The sequence below is a fragment of the Notamacropus eugenii genome, chromosome 2 (assembly GCF_028372415.1).
Source record: "Notamacropus eugenii isolate mMacEug1 chromosome 2, mMacEug1.pri_v2, whole genome shotgun sequence".
Classification (NCBI taxonomy): domain Eukaryota; kingdom Metazoa; phylum Chordata; class Mammalia; order Diprotodontia; family Macropodidae; genus Notamacropus; species Notamacropus eugenii.
The window spans coordinates 189176409-189199009 of NC_092873.1; the positions used below are offsets into that span (position 1 = coordinate 189176409).

At 38.1% G+C, this 22601-nt stretch overlaps 1 protein-coding gene across 5 annotated transcripts in view; it reads left to right on the forward strand.

The window, feature by feature from the left end:
* Nucleotides 1-22601, forward strand: part of LOC140526627 (uncharacterized) — a 213057-nt gene that overhangs the window by 183091 nt on the left and 7365 nt on the right. For all 5 annotated transcript variants that reach the window (XM_072642999.1, XM_072643000.1, XM_072643001.1 and 2 more), the window contains 9 exons: nt 2844-2953; nt 5370-5519; nt 7402-7455; nt 8042-8209; nt 9225-9377; nt 9633-9764; nt 10496-10648; nt 12853-13062; nt 16870-16990. In XM_072642999.1, the coding sequence (XP_072499100.1) occupies nt 2844-2953; nt 5370-5519; nt 7402-7455; nt 8042-8209; nt 9225-9377; nt 9633-9764; nt 10496-10648; nt 12853-13062; nt 16870-16990 (1251 nt within the window). The remainder of the gene's footprint in view (nt 1-2843; nt 2954-5369; nt 5520-7401; nt 7456-8041; nt 8210-9224; nt 9378-9632; nt 9765-10495; nt 10649-12852; nt 13063-16869; nt 16991-22601) is intronic.

Sequence of the window (22601 nt, forward strand, 5' to 3'; positions counted from 1 at the left end):
GCTGCCTCCTGTTCTCTGAGGCCAAGATTAGACGTTACAATCACTCAGAGTTAGAAAACAAGCTTGACCCCAAAGAGAAAATAGAGAAGGCACTCACCCTCCTCCCCACACTCCTTTGTAAAGATGGAAAGTACATGAGGAAGTGGAACACGGCATATAGTTGCAGACTTTTTCGGCGTCAGGCAATCCACAAACATTTATTAAGAGCCCATTACATGTCAGACACTGTGCTAAATGCTAATTGGTGTGTTTTGCTGGTTTCCTCCTGTTTTTGCTTTTCTTTAAAAATAATTCTTTTGTTACGCGAGATGACTGGAGAAAGGATACTGGGAGAAATGTAAACAATATTAACACAGAAGAGATCAGTGAAACTGTTTAAAAACAATTATTCGGAGTAATTTGTTTTAATATTCTTTCCACTTTATTATATTCATTGTGTACATTTTTTCATGAGTTTTCTTATTTTACTCTGCATTATTTCATACAAATATTCCCCTGCTTCTCAGGGGAATTTCTCAGACAGCATAAAACGTATACTTTTTAACTAGAAAATCATCTATTCCTCCACGAATGTCCTGTTCCATAACCCTGTCTTAAAAGGAGGTGACCATGAATTCTTTAAAGCTTTGTTAGTAGAATTTAAGCTTGGCAGAGTTGGCTTGTCAAGCTGAAAGTTTTTAAGTATGAAATGTCTTCTCTAAGGATTAGCCTCAACAAGCTAAAAAAGCTTCATCAACAAAGGACTGGGAGATGTTTTAACCACAGAAACTCATGAAGACTCTCTACTTACATGCAAAAGGATTGTCATTTCTGTCAGCATAGAAAGATCCTACACTGATAAAAGTCACTAACTCTTAGATACTGGTCATGACCTACTTTATCTTTTGTATTCTCTTTACCATCCTTCTTGTATAAATTCAATTATTTGACCTCTTTACTCTTGGTCTCCAAGATGATACCATGAGTAAGAATAAGAGTTGCCCATTTCAGTCTAAACTATGTGGTTCAATATAATGTTTCAAAGAAGTGTAGATGTGTATGGACAAATCTATAAGTGCATCAAGAATCTGCAGTTTCTTCAGCGTGGAAACTTTCACATCTCAGATTGAAACCTGTCTATAACTTAGGAGAGAGGTTAAGTGCTTGTTGGTCACACATTAAGTCTCAGAAACAGAATCTGCACTCAGAGCTTCCAGGTCCAACACTCTATCCATTGTCACAATGAGGACAGATTATCTTTCACTTCTGAAGTAGTTAAAAGTATATATATATGATTCACAATAGCCATATTTTGAACCAGGGGGTACTAATTTTTCGCTGGAATAAAAGGCCTATTTCCTTTTCTCCCCGTCCTCCTGCAGCCTTCCCCTCCTTCTTTTAGCCCCCCTCCCTTTTACTCCCCTTTACTCTTATTGCTTCTTCCTTCCCTTTTAGCCACCCTCCCCTTTCTTCCCCCTTCCCCTCCTACTCCCTATAGAGCTAGTTAGGATTATCTACTTAAGATTATTGCTCCCTCCTTTAAACAAATCAGATGAGAGTACCTCTCAAGCAATGCTCATCTCCCTCCCCTCCTTCCCTCTACTATAATTTTGTACTTCTTCCTGTGATGTAATTTGCCATTTTCTGCTTCCCCCTTTTCACACCTCCTATTACATTCCCTTCTCATACTTAAATCATATTTTTGACATGACATCATTTACTTTATACCCGTTCCCTCTACGTATATCCCTTTTATCATAATAGCTGCACAGTTCTCAAGATTAACAGGCATCATCTTCCCTTATAGGGAGGTAAACAGTTTGCCCTAATTGAGTAGCAAGTTTTTGTTTTTGTTTTTTCCCCTCTGTTTACCTTTTTATGATTCTCTGGAGACCTGCATTTGAAGATCAAATTGTCTATTGAGTTCTGGTGTTTTGGTCAGGAAGCTCTGGAAATCCCTTATTTCGTTGAATGACTTTCTCCTTGCCTGAAATGTTATGCTGAACTTTGCTGGGTAGTTGATCCTTGGATGAAGTCCCAACTCCTTTGCCTTACGGAATATTGGGTTCCAATTCTTTCGATCTTTTAATGTAGAAGCTGCAAGGTCCTGTGTGATCCTGACTGTATGTCCTTGATATTTGAATTGTTTCTTTCTGGCTGCTTGTAGTATTTTCTCCTTCACTTGATAGCTCTGGAATTTGGCAACGATATTTCTTGGGGTTTTGAGTTTGGGATCCCTTTCAGGAGAAGAACGGTGGATTCTTTCGATGACTATTTTGCCCTCTGGGTCTAGTACTTCTGGGCAGTTTTCCTTGATGATTTCCTGGAAGATATTGTCCAGACTCTTTTCTTCATCATGGGTTTCTGGCAGGCCAATAATTCTTAAATTTTCTCTCCTGGATCTATTTTCCAGGTCAGTTGTTTTTCCAATTAAATATTTTACATTTTCTTCTATCTTTTCATTCTTTAGATTTTGTTTGACTGATTCTTGTTGCCTCATTGAGTCATTAGTTTCTACTTGCCCAATTCTAATCTTCATCGTATTGTTTTCTTCAGTTAACTTTTGCATCTCCTTTTCCATCTGACCAATTTTTCCAAAAGGCCTATTTCCTAAAAGCCAATCTTCCCCCCCCCCCAAAAAAAAATCCAGTTCATTTCAACAAACATTTAAGTGCCTAAAATATCCAAGATATACGTGGGAGATGGAAGGCTAAATCACCTTGTCATTGTGTTCTGCATTTACTGCCTTTGAGAAGATAGTGCCTGTATTGTTACTATTTAACAGAGAAATGCTTTGTTTCATTTTTATTGACAATGATGGTGAGTTTCTTTTTGGGGGGGGCGGTTGTATTTTTCCTCCTTAGAGCTTTGGAAACACCAAGTTATGAAAGAAAACGTGTCCATTGTAAGGCCACAAATAGTTGAAAATTTTGTGCAGAGGTTAATGGAAAGTTACCAAGATGGTGAGCTGGAGGTATGTATTCACTTAAGCAGATTCTGTTCAACCTTTTTAAATACAGTGACCTCCCCACTTCTCCAGTTCTATATGTGAATTAGCATTATGCTTTATCCTAGAATGACGGTATTAATAATGAGATTGGTCTGTATCAAAACAATCCAAGGGCCCTCATTCGGGGGAGTTTTGTTTGTTTTTCCGTTTTAAATATTCCATTTCTAACAAAAGAAAATGGGTAAAAAAATTTTTTTTTTATATTTTTATTTTGTAATGTTTAACAATCACTGCCATACAATTGCGATTTTATCCCTCCCCACCTACTCCCCACTACCCCCCTCCCTCCCCACGACTGCATACAATTCTGTATAGATTCTACATATACTTTCCTATTGAGTATATTTTCACTATAGTCATGCTATGTAGTCAGACTAAGATAAATGAAAGAAATCGTATAACAAATCAGAACATGATACACAAACACATACACATACACAAACATGATCTGCTACAATATGTGAGTGACTTCCATATTTCTCTCTCTGAGTGTGGCAGGCATTTTGCCTTGAGATCCTCCATTGGGATTTTTTTTTTTTTTTGGTAAGAAGTTCTTGTGTTATTACAAAAATCTAAGTCTACCAGAAAGAACTCTCACACACTGTGGTTGTTGCTGTGCATAAAGTTCTCCTGGTTCTGCTCCTTTCACTCAGCATCAGGTCATATAAGTCCTTCCAGGCCTCTCTGAAGTCTTCTTGTTCATCATTTCTTATTGCACAATAGTACTCCATTACATTCATATACCATAATTTATTCAGCCATTCCCCAATTGATAGACATCCCCTTGACTTCCAGTTTTTGGCAACTACATAGAGTGCTGCTATAAATATTTTTGTACATGTGGGACCCTTTCGAAAATGGGTAAAAATTGATGGTATATGTTGTCCAGTTTCAGATTTGATCAAGCTTTTGTAACTAACCCCACACTTATTCTCTCAGCCTCAGTTTCTCATTTGTAAAATGGGAATAATAATACCTGCATGTATTAAGTCTCGGGCAAAACCAAAGACCTTGTGGCCACAGGTAGTGTTTTCATCACTGCTGCAAAATGAAGGAAAGGGATTCAGGCAGATTTAGAGAGTAACTTCTGGCTAAGAAGATCATGTCAGGATGGAATTTTAATTACTAGGCTAGAGTTTCAAACATGGGATGTCCCCAAAAGTCTTAGAGTGGTTTTAAGAAACTCAAAACTGCTCTAAGATTTGGGGAGGGGACACACTATACAAGGATCTTGGTATTTAGCAGACAAAGAAGTATGCCTTGGAGAGGATAGTAGAAATATATTTGCCTGGAAGTTGGTAAATCCAGTTGAGAGGAAGTATCGGTGAGAGAGAAAATTGCCCTCTTATACAACCAGTGTTGTATGAAAGACAAAAGCAGGCCTAGCATGAAAAGGAAGACAAGTTAAAGAATGGAGAGGTAATTCCCAGCAGACTATATTTAAGAAATGGGTTAACAATAAAGCTGTAGCCTCAGAAGTCTGTGTATGCATGCATAGAATATCTGTGACATGGCTGACTCTTAGACAGCCCTCATCAACTCTCCATTCTTAGACCCAAATGAAAGATTATTTTTAAGGAAAAAGTGAAATGCACTTTCCCACTCAAGATTCTATGTGACTGTATTGCTAGGGGTAATATAAAGAGGCCTGCATCATACCACATTCTGTAGTAGTAGTAGTAATAGTAGTAGTAGTAGTAGCAGTAGTAGTAGTAGTAGTAGTGGTGGTGGTGGTGGTGGTGGTGGTGGTGGTGATGGTGGTAGTAGTAGTAGCAGGAGTGGCAGAAGTAACAATAGTAGCAGCAGCTGTTGCTGCTACTGACAGTGATATTGTATTTGGCTTAGATAACTGTGGCTAAATAGATTACCAGCCATCCCAGGACATTTTAAAAGTTAGAGGTGGGCCTTATAAATATGCCTATTAGGCTGTGAGCTCCTTGAGGGCAGGGACTCTCTTCTGCTTCCTTTTGGATTTCCAAGAGCTTAGCAAAATGTGTGACATATAGTAAGCCTTAATAAATGTTTATTCAAAAGACATTAATAAGCCTAGCTCAAGGCAGCTCAGACCCATTTTCCAACTGTGGTTCCCATTTTTCTTCAGGGCAAGAGCTAAAGCCGCTTTTGAAGTATTGGCCCTCTCTCTATGCGTTAATGTCTTTTTCAGAGGCACTGCAGATCTCACAGAGAAAGAGAGTGAAGGGGAAAGTAGGCATTGGAGGGCAGGGGGGAAGCTTGGTAGGCCAGACCTGAGTCTAGAAGCTTCTAGAGGGGAAACATGAGAAGCAGCCCCAAGAGTAAGTATCATCAGCCATATTCTGCAGTGATGAGATTTTTGAGAATTAGGTTCATAGATGCTAATTATCATCTCTTTCTTTTACAGATAACTTTTAAGAAAGACCACTTAGAGAAGTGTCTCCTTTCTCTGGGTTGTGATGTGATGGCCAGAGAACGCAGCAACTTTGAGACCTATTCTGTGTTTTATGAAAATTTGTTGCAGCATGCCAATCAGATGCTCTACCAGAAGGAACAAGTATATTCTTGGGGGTAGAAGGGCCATGTCTTGGAAAGAAGCTTGGAGAAGGGTACCACATAGTAGCTTGCAAAAGCCAAGATAGCTGAATGGCTTTTCTGCAGTGAAATGACTGGTGCTGAATCCCATTTCCATACTGCTTTTTAGCGGATCTGTTTTCTTTAAATCCTGGGGCTGTAAGCTGCACAGTCAATACTGCATACCATTAATATTGGGGTAACTTGGAGTAGGCTCATGGAAAAATGTACAGGGTGTGAGAAGAAAGTAATGGCTTGCGACAATAGCAGATGTAAAGAGGTAGAATTGGTATCCCCGCCCCACCTCAGGAAGTACTGAGCACTTCAGATAAATGCCCATGTTTTGGATTTGGGCTACAAGTTCTGGGCTGAAGTCCCAGTTGAACTCCTTAATACCTGTGATCACCTCTTAGGTCCCTCCCAGATCCAGAGCTAAGATCCTATGAATGTTGGTATTACTCTGCTCTCAGAGTTTATGCTCTGAAAATCTTTTTTTTTTTTCAGTTGTTTTTCAGTCATGTTCAACTCTCTTTGACCCTATTTTGAGCCTTTCTTAGCAAAGATACTGGAAAGGTTTACCATTTCCTTCTCCAGCTTATTTTACAGATGAGGAAACTGAGGCAAACAGACATAAGTGATTTGCCCAGGGTTATACAATTAGTACATATCTGAGCCCGGATTTGAACTCATGAAAGATGAGTCTTCCTAACTGAAACCCAGTGCTCAATCCACTTCAAAACCTAGTTGCCCTCTTCTAAATGAGACTGCCATATAATGGGGGGATTCCAGGAAAGCTCACTTTATTTCAAACACAAATCTGTTCCAAACAGCTTCACAAGAGAATGCCGGTAAAATTTTAATATTCCCTCAAAAAAAAGAAATAATTAGGAAAGTGAATCTATAACAGAAAAAAAGTTCAAATGATTCACACAAAAGCCAAACATGAATGACTTTTGGAATGGCTTCTACACTGCATTATCATGATAATTCCCCTCCACTAGAGAGAACAATTGAAAATGATCTACCTTGCTGGGCAATGCTAGACACCAAATAGGCAAAAAGTACAGACTGAAGTCTTCAGGGCCATCGTGCAGAGTCTTGGAGTCAGCAGGGTGAATTGGTGGCTTTTTAAACCAACCAGAATGAATGAAAAAGTTACCTCTTTGCTTGTTTCAATTCAATCAATGAGCATTTATGAAGTGCTCACTATCTGTTAAGCACTGTAATTAGGGACTGGGGATATAAAGACAAAATGGAAACAGTCCCTGCCCTAGAGGAGCTTCTATTCTGCTGAGGTCCATTGTAGTTGGTAAAACAGGGAAGTACCTATTTGGTATAATAATAAACTTGGGAGTTAGGAGACACAAGTTCTAGTCTTAGCTCTGCTGCTAACTACTTGTATAGTCTTGGTTATTTGATTTTCTTTCTCTGGGTCTCAGGTTAGGTTCATAGGCTCATAGATCTGAAGGTAGAAGAGGCCTTTGAAAAATCTTGAAGCAACTACAGTGGATAGAGCCCTGGACTTGGAGTCAAGAAGACCTTAGTTCAAATCCAGCCTCTGGTACTGTTTATGTGACCCTGGGCAAGTCATTCAATCTGGGCTTGCCTCAGTTTCTTCATCTGTAGAACAGGGACAAAGATAGTGCCTACTTCCCAGGGTTATTGTAAAAAATAAAATGAGATATTATTTGTATGGTGCGTTTCAAACCTTAAGCACTATGTAAGTACTACTTTTTAAGACCAAACCCAATATTTTATAACTTTTTCATCGTACAGATGGTTGAACTCAGTGACCTTTGAGGCCCCTTCCAACCCTTACATTCTTGCCCTGATGTTTTACTTGTTTACTGTTGTTTGGTTTCCAGGAACTAAATGCAGTAAGAACAGCTCAAAGTCCACCTGAAGAAAATATTCACCAGGTTGGTTAGATGCCATTCAATTCCATCTCTCTTCTCTCTGGGTTGGCCTGTAATAGGTATTTTTGAGCAGAGTTGTGCCACCTTGGACTATTAGACTCCCAAGTGACCACTAGAAAATGATGCAGTAGCATTTGGTAACTTAGAAAATTTGGAGAAATCCTCATAGCAGGTCATATTTTGCTTTTGCAAATGACATTCATTGGAGGTCATCGATAGCAGGCTTCCTAACAACATAGGTTAGTGTATATTTGACCTGAGGAATTGAAAAACAGTTTAGAGATGCACACACTAAAAAATAAAGACAAAATCATAGCTACTGTTTATACAACAGTAAAAAAAAAAATCTCTAAACTGATTGGTTATTTTGGTCTCCTGTAGATGTAATCTTAGCTCTATCTGGCATCTTACGCAATTCTCCTTGGAAATTCTCCCTGTTCATTCAAGGTTCAAAAGATGATTTTCATTAGGCCATTTAGTCTCAGGTCTCTGGTTTCTGTGGTTCACAAAACAACTCTATGTAAACTATTTGGTTACTGCTGTTGGGCATTTCTAAGCCATCATCCTTTCTTGAAATGTCCTGTGCTAGGTAGCTGGGCTGGTGCAAGATATAATCTTGGAAATCACTGCTCTCAGAGCCAGACTCACGGATCTAGAAGATGAGAGTCTCAACCTCAAGGAAAAGATAAGGAAAGAAGTCCAAGAGGAATATGAAGCCTTAGTACGAGCCTTATTTGCAACCTGTTTACACATCAAAGTAGGTATATCTTAGATCCTAAATAACAATTTTTGAGTGGTTTCCTTGTGTTGATCCAGGTGTTCAGTGCTCAGATGAATTATCTACAGTGAGACGTTCTAAATTAATAGAATTTTAGGTCTAATAACACACTATCCCCTAAACCTATTTGTTAAGCACTGTAATTAGGGGCTGGGGATATAAAGACAAAATGGAAACAGTCCTTGCGCTTGAGGAGCTTATATTCTGCTGAGGTCCATTGTAGTTGGTAAGGCTTTCTTTTATGTCCCTTTCTTTATTTAGATCAATAAATATTTATTAAGCACCTACTTTTGGGGCCAGGCATTGGGGATATAAACACCAAAAAAAAACCCTAAATTTTTTGTTGTTTTAAAATGTTGTTTACACCACCAATCTTCTATGAAGTAGTGTCTTTTTTTGCTATCTGATTGCTAAGGGGGCCACTGTAAATATTCAGTATGTTGCCTCTTGGTCTAGTCTGGCACAGTTGGACACAGAAGCGCTTTTGAATGAGTCAGACTTCAGCATGTGAACATAGCCTATGTGCAAAGCGAAATTGCCAGTCTTGCAGACTCAAAATACCAGGCAGCCTTCAGTAGTCATAAGTGGCCTTCTCAACTGATTCCTCTGAACCAGGAAGGCACGTTTTGCCAAAGGGAAATTGCAATGGTTCAGTGAAAAGTGCCCTGGATCCAGTATTAGGGGACTTGAATCCTGACTCTGTCACTTAATCTCTCTGGAACTTCAGGCACTTTTGATTCTGGGTTCTCTGTTCTGCAAAATGCAGGGATTTGATTAGATGGTCTTTAAGGTACTTGCCAATTTTCAGTCTAAATCTGATAAATTTCAAAGGTCCAAGCTCTCTAGCTCATGCACAGCAATACGAAACGCCTTATGATTTATCCCTTTTGGCTGAAATCATCATTTAAAGTTCAGTCTAGAGAAGGCCAGATACATATCCCATCCCCCCCAATCTCCAACTGCAACACATTATTAACTACTCTCTGCTCGGCAGGAGAAATTGGATGAGCATCAGCTTAAAATGAGTCGGAAAGTGTGTGATCTCATCAGTGAAGTGAGAAGAGAAGGAGTTGACAGTATGATTGATTTGAAGAAAAAAATTGGCTTCAGCAAAGTTGCTAATGGATTAAAAGAAAACTTAGCCAAAGTAAGTGATTTCATTAATGCAAGGATCTGAATATTTCATCCCATTGTTTGTCTCTGCAGCTCCCTCAGTTTGTCTCACTTGGGTTCCTTTCCCCTGTGTTCCCTCCAAAAGCCTGGCATTCGCTATTTACTCAGCCTTCTGTCTTGAATGCATGACTGTGACTGTCCTCTTGGGGAAAGTCTGTGTCTGCTACTAAAAGTTAAAAGTCCTGACTTTTCCTGAAAGTAAATAGAGATCTTGTCCCTTCATTTGCAGGAGGAGCTTCAGGCCTTACAGGAGGAAAATAGCCGACTGGAGGAGCTGGTATGCAAGGTGAAGACCATAAGCCACTGGAAACTAACTGTACAGCAAGAGCAGCTCCAGAGACAGCTAAGAAATGCAGAGAAGGTGAGCAAGCCTGAGACAGAAAGCTTAAAAAAAAATGACAGCAGAGGACAGATGAATTGCCTTTTTGGTTCACAACTGCCATAGGTATCATGCTACCAACTAAGTGTAGGCAAGGCTTTTTTTCGGTAGAAATTAGTAGTAGTCTTGTTGAAGAAAGTCTGATGAGTGCAGGAGTGATTTCCTGGCCTCAAATCATGGATGGAAGGAAGATGCAAAACCTACTCAGGGCCATTGTCTTTGGAGAAATGGGAAAGGAGCAATAGACAGGAAATGATAGGAAAAAAAGATGGGAGGGTTTGAGATCAGAGTGTGAAGAGGCTGAATGGAAATGATCAGGAAAGAAGAAATTCATGGAGAGATTTTAGCAGTGGTTTAGCAGGTTATTTGTCCAAAAAGCTGTCAACACATGCATGTCTTCTCAAGTGGTTTTACCTGCATCCTTTTATGAAGAACGTTAAATTACAACGACAACAACAGAGTGTTCTAAAGGATATTGAATTTCAAACAAAAATTGATAGTGACTTGGGGATCATTTCCAGTTACTATTTTGACCCATTTCTCATTGATCTTTTATCTGCCTCATTATTTACACTCTCTGGAAACATGTTCTGAGAGTAAATACTGAGAACTAGATACATGAGTCATTTCTACAGACCCACAAAGAAAAAAAGATTATGTAACTTGTGAAATATAAAAATACTGAAGTGAAATTTCTATTTAATGATTCATAGGAAGCTACCCAAAGTAAAAAGAAATATTTGAGAATAAAGATAATGGCTGAACACAAGAGTATTTTACTGCAACAACAATTACTGGCTTTAAGGAAGGTTCTGGCCAAATCTCAATCAGAGAATTTGAAGATGGAGAAGCAGCTTGACAAGCAGGTACCTGGGACTTGGTCACTTCCCCCTCCCTGGGCCTCTGCCTGGGGCTGGATTAAATGACTTCTTAAGATATCTTCTGATTCTGACATTTTAGAATACTTACGATTTATCCACAAAGCATCATACCAAATCAGTGCCATAAGGTTCTATAACAACATGACCAATGACAGACAGTATTTAGCATTAGAGAAATAGCCTGAAGGAGGATGAATACTTAGGTACTCTCATTCCTTCATCTCTTTCCTTTTCTACTTCTGACTGAGAGGGATTATGGATGTGAGGCACTTGTCCCTTATTTCAACTATTTGGCCAAAAAGAAATAACATACAGGGATTTCCCTTCTCTTCTACCTCCCACAAAAAAGAAAAAAAAAAAGGCCCAGGGAAGGAATAATAATCAAGAAGTAAAAGAAAGTAGATTAATTTTGGGCATTCCATCTGAGAAGTGATTCTATCCATCCTGGACATGAAGCAATGAGTGGGACAAGATAAGGAGTTCAACATTTTCTTTCAAGTGACAGTAGAATAATGGAAAGAATGATGCCCTTGAAGTCAGGAGATTTATAATTAAATCCTTGCTCTGACATGTACTAACTGTGTGACTCTGGGCAAGTCACTTGACCTTTGAGTCCCAGTTTCCTTCTATGTCAAATGATGATACCATAACTTACCAGACTGACCTCACAGCGTCATTGTGAGGAAAACACTTTGTAATCCATAAAGGGCAATATATAAATAGGAGCTAATAAAGGATAAAACAAACAAACAACCACCACCACACAACAACCTCCTGGTACACTAGGCATACTATATTTAAAATGTCAGTAGAAAAACATATCGTTTTTGTGTCTGACATTTTGGATATCCCTTTAACTATGGAAATTGAGTTGACTACATAGTACTTAGCATTGCCAGTCACGAAATTTTGCAGAGATAGATTTTCATTCTTATCGTAACAGCAAAAACCTGACTTACACAGAGTTATTCGGGAGACTTAGAAGCAGAGCCAAGATTAACACTCCCAGTCTTTCATGCTATCCTGCTGCTAAGGATTTCCATAAAATGCTGCCTTCTTCGTGTTGTCTGTGATTGAGTTTCTTATTCATTTTATGCATTCTTCAGGTCAGCCAAAGCAGCCTTTCTTGTATTCTTCATACAGACATTCTACTTCCCATTTCTGTATTTTTGCACATATCCCATACCTGCATACTTCTCAAAACCTCACACATGCTCTGGACACCCTGTTCTCCTCTGCTTTTAGGATCCCAAGTTTGCGCTGAAGTTCAGCTCAAAGGCTGCATGAGGTTATTCCTCATACACCTAGCTGTTCCCCCCTGAAAATTACCTTCTAGTTACATTGTACCTATTTGTTTTGCACTTACATGTATACTTGTTATCTCCTATAGAATGCAAGTTTCCTGTGGATAAGGACTGTTTTGTTTGTCTTTTTATCCCCCATACCTATCACAATGCCTAATAAAAGCTTGTTGATTATGGAAAATGGAAGCATATGATATCATTATAGAGTTCTGGAATTTTAAAGGTAGACTAGACTTTATTAAATACTACATATTTGCTATTGTAGTGTTTGATTGGTGGGCAGCTAAGTGGTGCAGTGGAGAGAATGCTGGACCTGAAATCAGGAAGATTCATCTTTTTAAATTTAAAGCTGGTCTCAGATGCTTCCTAGATGTAATGACTTCCTGGCCAAGTAATTTAACCCTGTTTCCTTCAGTTCTCTCATCTGTAAAATGAGCTGGAAAAGGAAATGACAAATCACTCTAGTCTAGTATCTTTGCTAAGAAAACCCCAAATGGGGTCCCAGAGAGTCAGACACAACTGAAACAACTGAACAAGTGTTTGCTGTGACATAATTTTCATTTTGTTTTTCATCAAATGCTTATTCAGAGCCTATATTATTGAGTAACAAAATTAATAATTGTGTTGCCCTCCTGATGATGACTGAATGAAATGACAAGACCACAGAAAGGTACAATTTGTGAACTGGAGATCTATGATCCTGTGAAGCCGAGAGATAAAATTCCTTCAATGAACACCTTGAATTTTGGGTCCCACAGTGTAACCTTGTTCAGCTGCCAACTAGCAAGTGCAGGAATATACCAGCTCTAGGTTTTCTGCAGAGTTGGCAAAGGTTACTTTGTTTTACAGCCATTTTCAATCATGCTTTCTATTTCCCTGATTTAGAAACAGTTGTTGAAAGAATTTGAATACAAAATGATCCATGAAACTCTAAATAGGCAACAGTTGGATGTCATAAAAACATCCAGCATGGAGAAACTCTTGGAGGACGTAGAGAAGAAAGAACAAAAGCTCTGTCTTCTCACTGAGGAAGCTGAAAGATCTTCTAAGATGGGCCAACTCCAGCAAAAGAAAATTAAGAAAGAAATCCAACAGGTAACCTCAGATCAGAGGAGATGACCACCTAAAAGGGCTTTAAGGTGCATTATCAAGAATGTTTCTCTTTGCTCTTTTGACTTTTCTCATAATCCTCTTTTGTTCCTTGACACATTTAATGATTAAAAAAAGATTTCACGGGAGCTTTTGATCATGGGTCTAGGGCTAAGAGAACCATCTAGTTCAATCCATTTGGTTCTACAGTTGAAGAAATTGAACCCAGATATGAACCCAGATCCTCTGATTCTTGCTGAATCAGAGTAAGTAGTTTGGGAAATCCCATAAGAGTATAGGAAATACAGAGGCAAAAATGAAAGAAAAGGCCACAAGTGGGGAGCAGAGAATTGGGATGTACAAAATATATAAAGCTCACAGATCTTACAATTTTGGGATCTGGAAGGATCATTGATCATGAGAAATGAAGGGATTGGACTAGATAATTAAACAAGCATGGGGAATTCAAGTGATTTGTCCAAGATCATGCTGCTAATTGGTAGCAAAATTAGGACCAGTAGGATATGACAGAAGACCATGGGTATCAATTTATGGAGAATCTATAGGGAGACCAAAGAACTGACAAGAAAATAAAAAGTGAGGGGTCATAAAAGGAACAGAACAATAAAATTAAATTAGTAGCTGTGATTTTAGAGCACCCATAAAGATGATCAGAAAGAAAATATTGCTAAAGATAAGAAATAATTAAGATATTTCTGTATCAAGATATAGAAGTAAAATTAAAGATTATCAATTTTAGGAATAAAATAATGAACAGTTAGGAAGAAAAAGGCTTAAAAAAGAGGTATACCAAAATAGAAGACAATATATCACTGATAAAAATCATATTAGGAAGAAAAATAGAATTTTCTTATTTGCTTTATGAAAAGTAAGATATTATAACAGTAAACATTAATAATAATATTAATAATAAAGCCTGAGAACTAGATCCTCAAAGTCTTTGTTAATAGGTGAAATACCTATGAGGTGAGAATCCTAGGAGGGAGGGCAAACTAGTGATGACAACTTCAAAGATTTCTCTAGTTTATATTGACAAATTATTTAGACAATGAAATAGATAAACATTTCTCAGTAAGTGCAGGCAAAACAGAAATTTTTAATAAGAATTCCCACCTTTCAAACCTACTTTCCTAATACAGGCATAAATTACAATACATACAAACATTACATTAATTCACTCAATGATCATTTATTAAATGTATAAGCATGGCAAAATGGACAAAAATTCAAATTCTTATGAATACTAACAGTATGACCCTGGGCAATTCCCCTAATCTGTCAGTGACTTAATGTTTGTTGAACTGAATTACTCCTGGGCTTAACTGCAAACCTTGCCCATGATATAGTTTGTGATAATGGAAGAACATTTAGCATATCGACAAATACACAATTCACCTTATTGCATGTACCTAAATGAAATCATGATTGTAAGTATTAGCAGTGTCTTTATTTCTGTATAGGCAGGTGGATTCTCAGTGAAGTCTTAAGGAGGGCAGAAACAAAGATGGAGCAAGTTATTCTGCCTTCGTGAAAGTCTAAGTAAGAATCCAGGTGGAAAAAGATAACACCAACCGGTGGTTCTTTCAGCCTATGAATGGGTTACATAAAAAAGCTATAGTAGAAAGGAAAGAATAAAATGCCTACTCATTTTGGTATGAAAACCTATCTTACAATACAGGAAAGTGGAGGATAAGGGGATAAGCAGAGTGGGGGGGGATGATAGAAGGGAGGGCATGGGGAGGAGAGTGCAATTTGAGGTCAACACTCATGGGGAGGGATAGGATCAAAAGAGAATAGAAGTAATGGGGGACAGGATAGGATGGAGGGAAATATAGTTAGTCCTATACAACACAACTATTATGGAAGTCATTTGCAAAACTACACAGATTTGGCCTATATTGAATTGCTTGCCTTCCAAAGGGAAGGGGTGGAGAGGGAGGGAGCTAAAGAAGTTGGAACTCAAAGTGTTAGGATCAACTGTAATGTTCTTACCACTAGGAAATAAGAAATACAGGTAAAGGGGTATAGAAAGCTATCTGGCCCTACAGGACAAAAGAGAAGACAGAGACAAGGGCAGAGAGGGATGATAGAAGAGAGAGCAGATTGGTCATAGGGGCAATTAGAATGCTTGGCGTTTGGGGGGGGAGGGGAGAAAAGGGGAAAAATTTGTAACCCAAAATTTTGTGAAAATGAATGTTAAAAGCTAAATAAAAAAAAAAAAAAAAGATAAAACATACAAACATATAAAAAAAAAAAAAAAAGCTATAGTAGGAAATAAATTAATTGACCCCTAGACCTTGTTGCGAACCCTAATCTAGAAATAATCTTTTCAGATAAATTTTGGCAACAGAATCCATTGAGTCGTGATTAAAACACACACACACACACACACACACACACACACATACACACACATCAAACACTATGGCCACTATATCCACAGGATGCCTCCCTGTTGGGTACAACTATATTTAATTAGTGCTACTCAGCCTGTCATTGGCCAGAAATGACAAAAGGTAGGATCAAACCAGAAATTAAAAATAACAATAAGCCATTTCAAATAGTGCCTCACAAAAATGGGAGCAGTCATAGGAATTGTTGATACCAACAATGATATCAAAAAGGCTTTGAAAGTGGGTGAAAAAGAAGCCAGCTTGGTTGGTCATTCTGGTAGATAGTAAGGTGATGATCTCTTCCCAGTCCTGAACTCCTACTATGTCAGGGAGACTTACCCTTAACAGCAGCTCCATACAAGGTACAGAGACTTTGGGGCGTTAAAGGCAATGCTGTGATTTACACCAAGTAAAAGATAGATGAGGTTAAAAGGACGGGGAAGGATGGTGTTGTTACTACTGCAGCAGAGTGCAGAGTCTTGGACCATAATTTTCTTTGACTTTACATATTAACTGAAAACTTGTAGAATGTTACGTTGTTGAACAAAAGAGCTTCCTTGTTCTTCTGGACAAATGTCTTCAAGAGATGTGTCAAGTTCATCATAATGAATGTAAAATTATACCTAGACCTTAGAATTAGGTATAGGGAAAATGTCAATCATTCTTTGCAAGGACAAGTATTACTTATTTTCATTAACTTTTCACTTGTTTCTCACCTTCATTACTACATCCATTGGTATCAGAATTGTTTATTTAATGGAGCTAAATAGGAAAGGGAATAACATGAGAACCTTATATCAGAGTCCTTGGAATAAATGAAGAAGCTAGCAGCAACCACTGGTAGATATCCTTTAGGTGACCTAGTTCTCCACTTATTCCAGAGAAAGGCCACTAACTTGTCATGAACTTTTCAATCCTATGACTGTGATTGGGCAAGTTGGGTCCCCAGCTACAGGGTACCTACTACGGTGCCAAGAATATAACAGAAATCACTAAACATTGTGGTGTTTAAACACTGTCTCGACTAGTTCAAGCATTTTTGAGGTACCACTAAAAAAATTCCCAAACCTATCTTCTCTGCAGTCACATAGAAAGCCAATGGCAACCACAGAAATTAGCAGATACTGGTGGTTTTATCCATTCTATTGTATACGCTCCAACTGTGGCATACCCATCCCAACCACTGCATTGTAAGGACGTTCCATTCTTCCTCTGTTTCAGAAAGGCTCTTCATGTCCCCAGGAACTTACCCACTGAAAGGCGTGTGTGGATTCCAGCCCCAAAAGAATTTTCATGAACACTTGCTTACTAGCTAAATGAGAACTGCAAGTGAAAAAACATGTATTCCTGTGAACACTATTTCCCATAAAACATATATATGTGATTTATCTCTGATCAGATAAGAAGCCAACTTGCCCAAGAACGAAGTTTAAAGTTGGATGCATTCCAGCGAGTGGACGAACTGCAGAATCAGCTTTATGATATACAAAGTGCATCAATCCAAATAAATTCACTGGGAGGTAAGAAACAGCATTTTTTCCTACCAGAAAAACCTGACTTTGGGATTTTAAAGTAAGTTAACCATCTGAGCAGGAACATTCAATACAAGGCTTTCTCATTATGCAGTCACACTTGGCTTTTTTTTTGTTTATTTAGGTTCCCTTACTTAGGTTTATATAAAATTTTATTCTATGAAATTTTACGTATTATTATATTAATTTTTAAAGATTTGGTTCTGTAAAATAAAATTTTTATCCTTAGAAAGTTGTAAATGAAATTAATATCTAGCTCTACTAAGGGACTAAATCAACCTGATTAATGGCAGGTTGGTTTCCAAATCTATTAAGGTTTTTGAATTTGAGACCATAGAATTATAGATCTAGAACTGTAAGGTACTTCAGAGAATATCTGAAAAAAAAATCCTCTTATTTTACAGATGGAGAAAATGAGGTTCATGGAGGTGATATGCCAGCCATGTCAAAACAGTAACCAAAATGGCAGTTATAGCACTTTTAGGGATTATCAAAAAAGTAGGCAAATATGTTAGTAATACTGCTAGGGAATGCGTATTGGACTGAACACTGCCTGGTGGTCCAGGAATTTGGTCACTCAGGTCCTGTTACTTCATTCATAAAATGAAGTGGAATGAGTGTACTAGAAAATCTATAAAAGTCTCTTCTTAATTCTATGATTTTATGACCTCTCTGGCCCTCATTTACCTCATCTGTAAAATCGAAAGGATTCTTATAAAATCTTAATTATTAACAGTATTCTATTATTATTCTAAGCACCAATATTCTGTGACTATAAACATTCTACATAAATGTAATAAGCATATGCTTATTTTAAAGATAAAAACAGAACATTGGTGAAGTGTCATGGTCTAAGTGGCTAGAGAGCTGGCCATGGTATTAGGTAGACCTGAGTCCAGGTCCAGCCTTTGACACATGGGCTTTACCTTCTTAGTGCCAGAGGTAACTCACAAGACTAAATTGTAGAACCATTGACGATCTGTGTTGGTAAGAGGAATCCCCCCACCAACAGTTTCTCTACATGTATGAAATAAGACACAGACCACTATGCCCCCCTCAAAAGAGAAAGCTCAGGTTCAGTTTTACTTCTGTATTTTATATAAATATGTATTTAGTGCTTTATCTGTGTACATTTCCTCTACTTCTTAAAACATATGCAGGCCTGACAAGTGTGATTTTAAGATGCAAGGACAAGTTTACATACCCTGGAATCACTCAGTGAAGAGATAAAGGGGCAGAGGGAAAATAGGAAATTGTATTCTCTCCTCCTATGATCTTTATTTCCACTAGAACTTAGGAAATGAAAGAAATTCAACCATGTAGTAATTTTGCATTGAGGCTTTGAGGGTGTTTGAGAAAAAAGCTGGTTGGAGACCATGGGTTTGTGTTTAAGTGTCTATCTGAATGTCTGCGGTAGTAATAGCCTTTTGATCTGCTAGGTGTACTTAGAAAAATACTGAAACATTTATATCTCTTTAGGAGAATGTGCCATTGGTCTTCATAGACTGGGAGGGAGCAGACAGCAGAACCATTATGTTGCCTTTTTTTTTTAATTAGTTAATTTTATTTATTTTCAGTGTTCTACAATCACTATCATATAACTTAGGTTATTATTTTTCCCTCCCCCCTGCCCCCACTACCTTCTTCTTCCCTCCCCAAGATGGCATACAATTTTGTATAGGTTCTACACATACATTCCTATTAAATACATTTTCACTATAGTCATGCTGTGTTGAAGAATTCAAATGAGTGGGAGAAATCGTCTAACAAACAAAAACGCAACACACACACACACACACACACACACACACACACACACAAATGATCTGCTACATTCTGCTATTGAATTCCACCATTCTTTCTCTGGATGTAGAAGGCATTTTGCCTTAGAAGAGCATTGGGAATTTTTTTTAGTCTATGCATTGCAATGAAGTTCCAGGTCTACCAGAAAAAACTCTCGCACGCTGTGGTCGCTGCCGTGCACCAAGTTCTCCTGGTTCTGCTCCTTTCACTCAGCATCAGATCATGTAAGTCTTTCCAGGCCTCTCTGAAGTCTTCCAGTTCATCATTTCTAATAGCACAATAGTATTCCATTACATTCATATACCATAATTTATTCAGCCATTCCCCAGTTGACAGGCATCCCCTTGATTTCCAGTTTTTGGCCACCACAAAGAGTGCTGCTAGAAATATTTTTGTACATGTGGGACCCTTTCCCATTTTTATGATCTCTTGGGGATACAGTCCTAGAAGTATTGCTGGGTCAAAGGGTATGCACATTTTTGTAGCCCTTTGGGCATAGTTCCAAATTGCTCTCCAGAATGGCTGGATCAGCTCACACCTCCACCAACAATGAATTAGTGTTCCAACTCTCCCACATCTTTGCCATCATTTATCATCTTCCTGTTCTGTCATGTTTGCCAATCTGATAGGTGTGATGTGGTACCTCAGAGTGGTTTTGATTTGCATCTCTCTAATCAAAAGTGATTTAGAGCATTTTTTCATATGACTATAGATATCTTTAATTTCTTCCTCTGAAAACTGCCTGTTCATATCCTTTGACCATTTATCAGTTGGAGAATGACTTGTAGTTTTGTACATTTGACTCAGTTCTCTATATATTCTAGAAATGAGGCCTTTATCATTGACATTAGCTATAAAAATTCTTTCCTAGTTTTCTACATCCCTCTGAATTTTGGTTGCACTGGGTTTGTGCAAAAACTTTTCAGTTTAATGTAATCAAAATTATCCATCTTGCACTTCATAATGTTTTCTATCTCTTCTTTACTCAAAAATTCTTCCCTTCTCCATAAATCTGATAAATACACTATTCCTTGCTCCACCAATTTGTCCATAATATCAATCTTTATACCTAGATCGTGTACCCATTTGGATTTTATTCTTGCATATGGTGTCAGGCATTGGTCTATGACTAGTTTCTGCCACACTTTTATCCAGTTTTCCCAGCAATTTTTGTTGAACAATGAGTTCTTATCCCAGAAGCTGGAGTCCTTGGGTTTATCAAACAGTAGATTGCTATATTCATTTTCTACTGTGTCTTGAGTACCTCGCCTATTCCTCTTTTCCACCTTCTGTTTCTTAGCCAGTACCAAGTAGTTTGATAATTGCTGCTTTATAATACAATTTGAGATCTGATAGCACTTCCCTAGCATTTCTTTTCATTAGTCCCCTTGCTATTCTGGACCTTTTGTTCTTCCAGATGAATTTTGACACTTATGTTGCCTTTCAAGAGAATACTGCTGAGGAATCAGAATAAAATTATCTCTAAAACAATTGTGAGGGATAAAAATGAGTTAGAAATAGTATGTGGTTATTTTCATTTGAATCCAAACACTTGTTAAATACCTACTCTATAGCACCTTCACTTTTACTTCTTCCTGAAAGTAGTAAAAAGCTGTTTGTTCCTTCCTAATTTGTCTCAGTACCTTTTCCATGGTGCATTCAGGTCAAATTCTGTACCAAGTCCCCAGTCCCTTTGTACCTACTCTCCCCCTCCAGGAATTACCATCACTGCTGACAGTCAAGACAGAAAAGGATTGTTACTGGCTGGCTGAGCACGACTGCCTTCTCAGACTTTCCTTTCCCTAACACCTGCCTGTTTGTCATCTTTTTTCTTACCAACCATTGCTCTTAGTGCTGTTTTCTGTCAATTCGCATGACCTAGACTATTTAATGGCACAAAAGTTAATTAACGTCTCATCATGAGAAAAGTGGATTATGAGCCTTGTTTACGAAATTTTTAAGTAGTTAGAAAAGAATTATAGATATGAACACAGCGTAAATAGAATTATAGATATGAACACAGCGTAAATATCTTTTATAACAAAAAAAGTAGGTTATGGTAGGGGAAGACAGAATGGGTTTGTATTCTGAAGGATTCTAAACCTGGGATCCTTGAACTTCAAACTATAACTATAACTATATTTTTGTTATATATTTTGATAACTATATTTCAGTGTAATTCATTTCTTTTGTATTCCTATGTATTTTAAGCATTTTAAAAATTATTCTGACAATGGGTTTTACCAGATTCCACAAGAGTTCATGACACACACAAAAAAACTTTAAAAATCCCTGGTCTTGAGGGTTTAGGTGTATAAGCTGTGATAGAAGTCAGGACTTTTTTTTTTCCAAAATTGGAAATCACTCCCTTACCACCATAGAATGTAGTCAGTACTTGAGGGAAGGACTTGCTTTTTTTCCTTTTTTCCCCAGCTAAGTGATAAGTAGCCAAAGGTACTGCCCTATAGAAGTCATCACTTTGGATTATTCCATTCTTGGCATTATATATTCAAAAGAGTCACATAATCAAAAAGAAAAGTAAGCATTGCAGGTGTTTGTTCCAGAACTAGTCACAGGTATGGCTGACAGAAGGTTCCCAGCTGGTCCATACTCTGGCCCAATAAGCAAAACATGGATTCAGTTGAGCAATTATTATTATTAAGAACCTATCGTACACTAGGTATTGGAGATACAAAGACAGAAACAAAATAATCATGGCTCTCAAGGGGTGTACATTGTACAGAGAGTATATAAGATATGAATAAGTAAAAACAAAGTAATTTCAAAAGGGAGAAACTGCTAATTATTGTGGGGCAGGAATTGAGAAAGGCCTCTTGAGAAAAATGGTACTGATGGAGTGCTTAGGTGCATGTGCTTGGGCCCCAATTCTAAAATGACATTTCTCTCTAAAAATCACATTTCTCCCTAGCCTCAAAACACTATCCCAGGCAGTTTCTCCCCAGCCCAAGGACAGCCTGCCCCAGCAGCAACTTATCTCTCTTCCTGATACAGTAGCCAGCTGCACCTATAGAACGTATTAGTCTGAACCAGCTACGTACTGGCTGAGCTGGCTGTGCACCGGGTCATAACGACATTTACTACTCACTGACCAATCATATGTATCCTAGACTTAGACATACGTATACTCCCTTACATTTATCTTGTCTAACAAGACACTGATGAGAGCAACCTGGTGTTCCTTGGTTAGTCCTGACCACTAGTTGACTTAGTGATGTTTCAGGCCTAAAACCACAACTTCACAAAGCCCAGGGGTCCCCCCTGCTATTTCCTGATGAACTCTGGGTAAAATACCTGAACAGAAGATAGTAAAAGTGCATGTTCCTTTAAGAACTAACCACTCCTTAACCACTCCCTAATCTCGCCCTGAATCACCTGGTTAGCATATTTGGCACGTTTTACTATAGAATATCCTATATAAACTTTACCTGTACCCCTCTAAGGTTGCAGGTTCCCTAAGAACTCTTGCCCGCTGAAAAGTGTAATAAATCTTTACCTTGACCTCAAGAATACTTGAGCCTGCAAATTCATTCCAAACAACCTGCCCTGTTACTCAGGTCTTTGGAAGGGTTTCACCTCCACCTGAATCTCCCTTCCAGCCCTCATCAGTACCAGAGCTGTACATTGAAGAAAACTAAGGATTCTATCAGGGAAAGATGAGGAGGGCATTAATATGAAATAAGCCTGGAAAGTCAAGTAGAAGCCAAACTTTGTGGGGCTTTAAATGTCAGGATGAGATTTTGTATTTTACCCTAGAGACGCTGAGAGCCACTGAAAA